At 52.2% G+C, this 10,344-nt stretch overlaps 1 protein-coding gene across 2 annotated transcripts; it reads right to left on the bottom strand.

Annotated features, from left to right (window-relative positions):
* Positions 1-3,660: 3,660 nt before the first annotated feature.
* LOC134517383 (sentrin-specific protease 2-like) lies at positions 3,661-10,013 on the bottom strand. 2 transcript variants are annotated; one of them, XM_063338813.1, is made up of 6 exons: positions 6,907-7,043; positions 6,292-6,495; positions 6,093-6,172; positions 5,619-5,703; positions 4,821-4,916; positions 3,661-4,403 (listed from the first exon to the last, which is right to left on the bottom strand). In XM_063338813.1, exons 1-6 carry the CDS (start codon positions 7,033-7,035, stop codon positions 4,341-4,343), a joined length of 657 nt encoding a protein of 218 aa, XP_063194883.1. In that variant the 5' UTR covers positions 7,036-7,043; the 3' UTR covers positions 3,661-4,340. The 2 variants fall into 2 exon arrangements, 1 of the variants encoding a protein (XP_063194883.1); XR_010071612.1 differs by lacking the exons at positions 3,661-4,403; positions 4,821-4,916; positions 5,619-5,703; positions 6,093-6,172; positions 6,907-7,043 and adding exons at positions 8,375-8,510; positions 9,508-9,565; positions 9,714-10,013 and having other exon boundaries at positions 6,458-6,495.
* Positions 10,014-10,344: the final 331 nt, after the last annotated feature.

Below are 10,344 nucleotides of genomic sequence, written 5' to 3'. Positions count from 1 at the left end.
TTCCAATGCTTAATAACCCTTTCAGTGAAAAAATGTTTCCTCATATCCAATGTAAACCTCCCCTGACATAACTTGAACCCGTTTCCTCTCGTCCTATCGCTTGTCACCAGGGAGAAGAGGTCAGCCCCCATCTCTCTACAACCTCCTTTCAGGTAGTTGTAGAGGGCGGTAAGGTCTCCCCTCAGCCTCCTCTTCTCCAGGCTAAACAACCCCAGCTCCCTCAGTCGTTCCTCATAAGGTTTGTCCTCCAGACCCCTCACCAGCTTTGGAGCCCTTCTCTGGACACGCTCCGACACCTCAATGTCCTTCTTGGAGTGAGGGGCCCAAAACTGAACGCAGTACTCGAGGTGGGGCCTCACCAGTGCCGAGTACAGGGGGACGATCCCTTCCCTAGTCCGGCTCACCACACTATTCCTGATACAGGCTAGGAGGCTGTTGGCCTTCTTGGCCACCTGGGCACGCTGCTGGCTCATATTCAGCTGGCTGTCCACCAACACCCCCAGGGCCTTTTCTGCCGGGCAGCTTTCGAGCCACTCCGCCCCAATCCTGTAGCGCTGCGTGGGGTGGTTGTGACCCAAGTGCAGGACCCAGCCCTTGGCCTTGTTGAACCTCATACCACTGACCTCAGCCCATCGGTCCAGCCTGTCCAGATCCCTCTGCAGAGCCAACCTTCCCTCAAGCAGATCAACACGCCCGCCCAGTTTAGTGTCATCTGCGAACTTACTGAGGGTGCATTCGATCCCCTCCTCCAGGTCATTGTAAAGATATTAAAGAGAACTGGCCCCAGGACCGAGCCCTGGGGGACGCCACTTGTGACCGGACACCAACTGGATTTAACTCCATCTACCACCACGCTCGGGCACGGCCATCCAACCAGTTTTTTACCCAGCGAAGAGTACACCTGTCCAGGCCAGGAGCAGCCAGTTTCTCCAGGAGAATGCTGTGGGAAACGGTGTCAAAAGCTGTGCAAAAATCCAGGTAGAGAACATCCACAGCCTTTCCCTCATCCACTAAGTGGGTCACCTTCACAAACCCATGCTGACTGGGCCTGGTCACCCTGTTCTCCTGCACGTGCCGTGTAATGGCACTGAGGAGGATCTGTTCCATGACCTTCCCAGGCACCGAGGTCAGACTGACTGGCCTGTAGTTCCCCGGATCCTCCTTCCGGCCCTTCTTGTGGATGGCTGTCACATTTGCCAACCTCCAGTCAGCTGGGACCTCCCCGGTTGTCCAGGACTGCTCATAAATGATGCAAAGTGGCCTGGCGAGCACTTCTGCCAGCTCCTTCAGTACCTTTGGGTGGATCCCATCCGGCCCCACAGATTTGTGCACCTCCAGGCGCTGAAGCAGGTCCCTCACCATTTCCCTTTGGATTACAGGGGCTTCATTCTGCTCCCCATCCCTGTCTTCTAGCTCAGGGGTCTGGGTACTCAGGGCACAACTGGTCCTACTGCTGAAGACTGGGGCAAAGACGGCAGTAAGTACCTCAGCCTTTTCCTCATCCTTGGTCACTATGTTACCGGCCCCATCTACTAGAGGACAGGGATTGTCCTTAGTCCTCTTTTTATTGCTAATATATTTATAGAAACTTTTTTTGTTGTCCTTGACAACAGAAGCCAGGTTTAGTTCCAGCTGGGCTTTGGCCCTCCTGATTTTTTCCCTACATAGCTTCACTACCTCTTTGTAGTCCTCTTGAGTGGCCTGCCCTTCCTTCCAAAGGCCATAGATCCTCTTTTTTTCCCTAAGTTGCAACACTAGCTCCCTGTTTAGCCAGGCCGGTCTTTTTCCCCGACAGCTTGTCTTCCGGCACATGGGGACAGCCTGCTCCTGCGCCTCTAAGACTTCTTTCTGGAAAACCATCCAGGCTTCCTGGGCTCCTTTGCCCTGGAGGACTGCCTCCCAGGGGACTTTGTCAACCAGTCACTTACGAACCAGTCACTCCACGGCCTTCCTGTGAGCAAGGACCACCTCACGGGGCAGCCGGCAGCGTCACAACTGTGCGAAGAAGCCCCATGAGGAGCGTGTGTCCCCCCTGCCCCGCCGAGGGCGGCAGGGCATTACTCACACCGCACACGCGCTCGCCCATCAGCACGAAAAAGAGCAAGCTCGTCATCTCCAAAAGGCCATTTCCTAAGGAGAAGCGAGGCCCAGCTCCCACCCAACTGCTCACCCAGAGCACAGTGTTAACAGGCTGTTGCTCCCCAGGGGCTGCTCTCAGGGAACCGCCTCGGGGCACAAGGACACGAGCCCCGGCTGAAGGGCCAGAGCCATGGATCAGAGGGGACGGCGGCTGCTACGCGTACAATTTCCCCACCCCCTCATACACAGAGGCTCTCAGCAGCCACCAGCGCTGCCAAGCGACCAGCAGCAGGTGTCCCCCGACGGGGTTTACTCCACACAAGTCCTTGGCGGGTCGCGGAGAGGACAGAGAAGGCACCAGGTAAGGTGTTCACAGCAGCATCACCCTGCTCCTACCATCACACCCCCGAGCCCCCTCTGCTTAACGGGGGGGGCCCAGGAGGACCTGGGCAGGGTCCTTACCCCACTCGCCCCTCTGCAGGGCTTGTTGTCTGGTTCATGGGGCTTTTTCCCCCAGATTCTGCTTTTGTACTCAGCAGAGCACAGGGTCAGCCTCAAAACTGCATCCCCCAGACAGCGAGAACCCAAGGGAAGGGGAAAGGACACTTCAAGCATTCAGCTACTGCGTCCCAGCGGTAATAAACAGCTAAAATCTTCCACGTCCTCCGGGAGCCCGGGAAGATGTAGTATCTCATGGAGGGACAAGCCGCGACACATTGCCTTTGCAATAGTTCTTCCTTTGGAGAACCTCCTCTGATTTGGGGACGGATTAAGCTCATCACTTTGAAAGCAGAGAGCGATGTGGCTGCTGACCCGCACCACAGCCAAACCACCGCGTCAGCCGGCCCAGGAGAGCAGACCTTCAGGCGAGGAGCAGCACCGGGAAGGCTGATCCCACCCACGGCGACAGAGGGCATGGCCCCAAAATCACCAGCTTTCCCCCAAAGCTGAAGAGAGGAGAGACCGCATCAGCGGGCAGGAATCACCTCACATGATGGTAACTGCCATTACAGAAACACCACCACACGGTCATTTGTACAAGCGTTCCAACACGGGGCTTCCAAACCACCTCTTGGCCAATTTTTCCTCTGCGATGGTCAAGGAAAGACCTGAAATCCCACTCCAGCTGCAGAGTGTAAGCTGGGGGGGTGTGGGAAAATGAAAGAAAGGGGGAAACACCACGTTTAAACTGATCTAGCTGGGTCTGAGCGTAACAGAGCGAGGATCGACACAAGCTCTTCATCGGGCAGACGCCTGGAGGCAGCGCCTGCGGCAGAGCAGCAATAATCTCCTACTTGGCTGTTCCTGGGATTCTCGCTGCTGAACAACGTCCTGGTTGTCCCTTCAGCATTTTGGGACAATCGCTTGGAGGTTCTGGTGCTCTGATACCCAGCCTGGCCAGAGTCGTCTTCCTCCATAGACTGTCAGTGAGCTAAAACCCACATTGATACGTCAACCTTATTTTCAAAGGCAAAAAAAAATAAACCACTCTCCTTACCAGATCAAGTTTCATTCCAGTAAGGCTCTTAAATAATTTAAATATATATTTCAATAAAAATAAATAAATACTTCTCTTTTCACATTATAAAACTCCCTGGAGACAGAAAAAGACCAAACCAACCCCAACCACAGGGGTTTCTCTCGCAAATCAAAAGATGGTAAATGCTTTCTTCTGATGGTCATCACAAATCCACTTGTAGGCATCAAGTAGATGGTAGATTATTCCAGAAACAGAAGAAAACTCTCTTTGAGGAAACAGTAGTTCAGCACCTTCTTGTTGGGATGAGAAGTTCAGCTCACACAACTGTTGCCACCACCAGATGAGTCCCATTTGTCCATAACGTGACCACGTGTGCTGTGAGAGAAGTTCCACTCGTGCAATGTCACCACCACCAGATGAGTCCCGTTCGTCCATAAGGTGGCCACGTGCGCTGCGAGGTGTGAGCAGCCCTCTCTGCGATGGAAGTTCACAGCATTTGTTCTTAAGCTTTCCCTTGCCCAGGTGACACCAACCTTTCCAGCTTGCGCTTAAGGTGTGTTAGCTAATTTCAAAGAGAGTTACTGTCTCCAAAATAGGGGCAGGCGGGGTGGGTGGGGGGGAATAACAATCTTAACCACTACTTCTTAACCTACAGAGAAAAATGTTTTCCTTAACCTACAGAGAAAAATTTCTAACAACAACAACAAAGTATTAAAAAAGTAACTAGAAAAAGAGTTGGTCACCCAAAGGTGACCCCAGGGTTACTCCTGTAGTGCAGGTGTCACAGCAGCTCTTGGTGGAGTATTTCCCAGACCATCTTCTTACGGAAGTAAGGCATGTGGGTCTGAAAAGAAAAGAAAATCCATGAAATACACCTCATGGCAGAAAGAGACACAAAATACGCAGAAACACCCACTTTTAAGAACTTTCATCACTTGCCCTTCGCGTACAGCCTGGCTTTCACCCACACAGCTCCTAAGAGGGTGACATGCCACCAAACCCAGATCTCCTTGACCACACAACAGCTTACAAGCACTTTCACAGAAGAGCACTGCCTTGGAAAAGAACCAGTGTCTGCATTGGTCAAAGGCTGAGACCCATTTCTCCCAAAGATCCCAAGGCCAGATCCCACAAACCTCCTGGCTGCAGTACCTCGCCCAAGAGGAATCTCACTGGGAGCAGACACCTCAGCCGCTGCGTAACTTCCCTGGCTCTTGTCTCTGTGCGAAAGGGGCTGGAGCTGTTTAGAACCTTCACTCACCTGTGTAAAGGTCAGCGGTTTCTCTCTCGAGATGTAATCTGCGTATTTGCAGGTGAAAACGCCGCAGTCGCTTCCGTTTGATTGCTGAGGGATTTCCTAATGAATGCAAAGAAGATGGAGAATTTGCCTTTATCTTCAAGGAAAAGCAACTTGGAAGCAGCACCCATTACCAAAAATACCCTAACCAGACACTCCTGAACTTGCACCGTCCCCAGTAACCGCTCCCCAACACAAGGAACAGACCCCAGGAACTGCACATCATCCCTCCCCTCGGCTTCCTACGCTCGGATGTTACAAGCCAAATTCCTGGCAGGCTGATAAGGGACAGCAGGCTTCCTCCCTGCAAGGTGTCTGGAGGTTTCTACAGTGTCTTTCTGAAGTGACATCCCTTAAACTGAATCTTTAGGTGCTGCTTTTCACTATTAACTTGTCGAGAAACATCAGCCCAAGCCCTTGCTTTGTCACGTGCCAGGATCTGGGCTGCAAACCAGAAGCCTACGTTCTCTGACAACTGCTAAAGAGACTTGAAATTTGACTTGTGAAATGGGGGCAAAGCCAAATTCACCTTCACGTGGCAGAGCAATTAAAAAAACCCAACAAAGTATTCAGCCAGCAAGGAGAGGCACTGCGCAAAGATTTCATCCCAGCACGGTTTCCTGGTCCACTTGCAGCCCGATGTGGTACCAGGAGAAGATGCTTATGGCTGTTCTCTGAAGTCCTGGCCTTATGAAAAAGCGTTAAGAGCTTCGTGACAAGGAGTTCTAGTTCACATTTCAAGTGCAAGTAGTGTTTGCTTACATGTGGCTCCATGCTGTGAACAGTCCACTCTGAAACATTCAGCTCCATGTTTCTTTTTTCACGGCTCTCCTCTTGCAGGTATTTGCTGGTTAAAACAAAAGAAAAAAATCACTCTTCATCGCTGTAATTCAGGCCGAGAAAAAAAGAGCTGCTCAAAGATCACAGGAAGATGAGTGGCAGGAGGGTTTTATTGATCACTAACAAGGTTGGTGCCCGTGTGCCATGGGGCTACCATGTCTTTGTCTGTGCTCTAGGGGGAAGGTGGCAGAACCCAGGCATCCAAGATGCTGGGTGCAGGGGACGACGTGAGACTAGGGAAGGAGTCACTGTCAGACAACTCGCAGCAAGCGAATCCAAGATTTCTGGTTTGTTATCTACAAGACATGTGGAAACTTGCAGCCCTGTCACAGGGGCAAAATCCCAAACCCTTCTCCTAATTCACAACACAAAAGCACTGACTGAGCAGTTACTTACAGCAAAGTCTCACAAATCTTGTCCCCTCCTTGTCCCAGGGAGTCGTAGTATTTGATGGTCTTCTTTCTGGTGTCTATGACCTGTTATTCAAAGGTGACTGTTACACAAAGCACCACCTTGTGCTGCACAAACCTACATGACTTTTCTTCCCAGCTTTTTCTCCCCACCCAACTCTAAATAAAAAGCCTGTTTCACTCACCGCTAGTGTCCAGTGCAAACGCAAGTTAATGGGCACTAAGATGATGTCCTTGTTGAAGAGATCCACACGCCTGGTCCATCTTCCCACGGCTTTGTAGCCCCCAGAAGCAAGTTTTTCATAAAAGAACGAACTAAAAGCATGGACTGATGGATATCCTTCCCTCTTACTTCTCTCCATCACAAGACCCATGTAGAAATTGATGACCTGTACCATAAAGAGGAAGCTTGAGATGTAAAACAAGACAGTAGCTTACCAAATGAAAAGCACAGCAAGATGTCTTTTCTGGCCACCCTGAAGTACGCAGCTGAGAGAACTCCAGCCTCAGCTGTCAGCTTTTGTTGTGAGAATTTCCCACTTGGTGACATCTGCAGTTTGATAAAAACACCTGCCACCCACTCCAAGAACCTACACTAACTCCTGGAAGCGGCACAATACAAGTAAAGGAACTGCCAGAAGCACCGGACCCTTCAGTACCTAAAATAAGAACCGTACAGAGATTTCTAGGCTCTGCAGTGCAGGTCATCAAATAACTTTGCAAAGACTTGTGTACACGCTGAAGGGGTATTTTGAAATAAACGCTCCATTAGAAGATCCCTGTGCTACAGCTACTTTTACCTCATCATTTAGCCAGCAAAGCTTCCTTAGGGTGTGGATGTCTTCACGAGTGACCCTCAGTTTGAAGGCACTGCTCATTATCTCCTCTGGCTCACCTTTGCCTAATGCGGCAACGACCTCTCTCTCCATGGCCTGAAATGGACAATTAAATGGGGAAGGACTTGTGAAACAGAGCATCGAGCATGCCAACCCGTGGGCAGCTTTCAACTCAAACACGGCCTGGAAATGAAGCTCAGGTGACAGAGCAACTGCCTTTGCCGGCTTTCGGCTAGGTTAGCAATCGCCCTTTTTGGTTGGTTGGTTGGTTTCAGCATCCTGACTTGGAACTTCAGGGCCCAGGTTTGCCTCAATTTGTTTTCACCAAGGAAGCTGAGATAAAACGCAGGGACGAGCAAACACACAGCAAACGCCTTTCCCATGCGATGCTGCAGCCCTCGCAACGCTGAGGTTTAAGGCAACCGCAGCAGGCATTCTCCATGCCAAGGCAGCTACGTCAGGAGCCTGAAAGAATGGGAAGGTGGGGGAACTTCAAGGGAGCTGAAGTACCAGCAAAGGGGGAAACCGAGGCAGCTACACTGCAGTCAGGCAATCGGGAGTCCAGGCTGTGCATGCAACTGGTTGTCATTTGGACGTTTCCATCCAAGTCCGCTTAAGGAACGCAAATAAACCACTAGGTCCGTTAGTATAAAATACTCTGAACTGCCAGAGCATCTTCTTCTGGGTTGAACGTGGGCTAGCAGGATAAGAAAAACCCCTGGTTTTCCTTGTACTGAGCATCACCCCGCAGACTTTGTAAACTCTGGACTTGCTAGCCCTTTCCAAGTCAATCCTCAAGAGGCAAAAAAGGGGGCGCTCAATTGGACGGCAACTCCCAAGAATAAGAGCAGCCAACATTCAGACAAGCAGGGGAACCTCAACTCCCACTCCCTGTTGCATAGCGTAACTAAGTGAACTCCTGTGACCACTGCTACACGCAGTGCAACCGTGCCCAGAGCGCATCCGCGGCTCGGTGACATCCCGAGGACGTACGCAAGATGCTCAGGTCCCCCACAAGCAAGGCAACACCACGGAGCAGTAAAAGCTTCTATTTCAAGTTCTATCTTCATGCTAGGACAGGTTGAGAGGCAGATCCCATATAACTGTAGGAATCAGGTCAGCGCTGCTCTGGGAGACTGCTGTTAAACCTGGACTCATTTTTGTCCGAGTAGCAGAAGACTCACCAACCCTTAGGTTAGAGCACAACTCAAGGAGTGTGTGGAGCCTAAGATGCTTAAATCCTTGAAATCCTTCAAACCAGCTTTAGTGCTGACCTTTGCACTGGGAAGTCACAGCTGCAGACACTCCCTAACAGCTTAAATGCAAGTTCTTCAGATTTCAAAAAGCCTGAAGAACCACCTATAACAAATGGAGTTCCTTGCAGCTGTTTCACAGCCTTCAGTTTTGTCTAACAGCCTGTCAGCTACGGTACCTCTGTGAGTGGAGTAAAGCCTTCTGCTCTTTTCTGCAGCCTTGGTGGTTTCTTTTCTTCCACCTCACAGGCAGGTGACTTTTTGGCCTCACCAGGTCCATCCTGTTGCAGAGTATCTTCTGCTGGTGGGGAGCCCCTGCGAGGAGCGGGAGAGAGAAAGAGAGAGAGCAGTGAGCTGTGGACCTGTACTGTCCCACAGAATTCTCAAGAATTCACCTTCTGGACAAGAAATGCTTTTTCAAGGCGCCTGCTGACTACAGCCTCGGTTGCACCCCTGTGACAACATCGTCTCCGCTTCCAGCACGGTTCTTTCGGAGCAGCCAGACTGGCATAGAAGGAAGCGCTGGAGGCTTTGTAAATTCCTTCCCACCTCCCTGTGCAAGACTCCTTTGGTTTCCCTTGATCAGTTTCATTATTTGGAAAACAGGGAAGCAACCAGCACTTCCTCTGTCAAGTGCTCTGGGATCTACTGGGGATAAATGCTGCGTGCTAGGGCTTATACTGCAAGGTATAACATGAACACCCGCAACTCTACCTGCAGCCACATACAGTTAGCTTACGGGAACTAAGACCAGCACAGGGAACTAAAAATGGAACACCTACAGGATACTTACTTCCCTTCTGTAGGCTAGTCAAGAGAGTGACTGTCCCCATTTGGAGAGGATTACCAGTAAAACCACGCAAACTCTGAAGAGCAAACACACAGACAGTAAAGTTGTCCGTACACATGTGCCTTCTTCAAAACCAAGAATTTGCCTTGTCACCAAAGACAAGGGCAGGGAGACCTTTTCCAGGAGGGAGACCTACAACAGACTCTCACAGTATTCTCCACTTTCAGTCCAGCGTGGTAAGAGTCGGTATCACAAGCTTCATCAAATGACTTCCCTTGGTAGTTAAATCCACAAAAAGAGGCAAGAAAATGTTCCTTTCACTGGAACCCATCCTACCCTCTCAGTTCCTTTCTTTCCTTCTCTCCCCTCGAGCTCAGGTGAACCACGGACAATCCCAGCACACAACAGTGCCGCACGGCTAAAGAGAGCGCTAGGCTTTAAAGCGGGGAGAAGAACAGGCACGGAAAGAGACACGCGCACAGAGCCAAAAGAAACAAGAACCGTGATGAAAAGAGACTCTACCTGGTCACAACATCGCCCTGAGATGGCTCTGGGCAGCAAACATCCACCCATGTGATACCTGCACAGAAAAGCAGCAGTATTAGAAAAATACGTCAACTTGCAATTTTGCTTTTCAAGTAAAAACAAGCACAGAAGCCAGAGTTCTCTCAGGCAGACGAAACCTCAGAAAAACCAGGCACATTCAAGACTTCTGTACCGTGCAATACCTGTCCTCCTCTTTTTTGCCTCAGACTCGGCACGATCGTCCGCGGGCGCACAAGTGCTGAGGAAAGAACACACAGAACCGCGGCTTGAAACTTCCTTCAGCTTCTACCAGGCTGACTTCCCTTCACAGGGCCCAAACTTCCAAAGGTACTTTCCAGAGCCCAAAGGTTGCCCCCTCCGGCCAAAGGCCCGCGGGCGGCGCGGGGCGGCGGGCGGCGGCGAGGAGGGCGCCGAGGGCCCCCAGCAGCCATCGGGACACACCCCCCGCGCCGGAAATGCGCCCGGCCCGCGCGCCCGGCGCCGCCTCCCTATTGGCTGCCGGGGAGCGCCGCCCCGCCCCTGCGAAACGGAGGGGAGGGACGGGCAGGCGGCGGGGCGCGCGCATGCGCGGCACCGCCTGAGGGAGGCGGGAGCGGCCGCCCAGCCCTCCGCCGCCTCCTCCCCGCTGGGGCCGGGCCTGTGCCGGCCCGCCCCCGGCCAGGCGGGGAGCTTTCCCTCCCAGAAAGCCCCGAGCCGGGCCCTGGATGGACGTGGGGGGCGACAGGCCCGTCTCCCTTTAGGGAGAGGCCCCGCAGAGCCCGGAGGGGCGGCCGTCAGGGGCCCAACCGAGGCCGGAGGGACCTCGCGGGGGCC

The sequence above is a fragment of the Chroicocephalus ridibundus genome, chromosome 6 (assembly GCF_963924245.1).
Source record: "Chroicocephalus ridibundus chromosome 6, bChrRid1.1, whole genome shotgun sequence".
Taxonomy (NCBI): Eukaryota; Metazoa; Chordata; class Aves; order Charadriiformes; family Laridae; genus Chroicocephalus; species Chroicocephalus ridibundus.
Note: the sequence above shows the minus strand (reverse complement) of the source record. Positions and strands in the feature narration are given on the sequence as shown.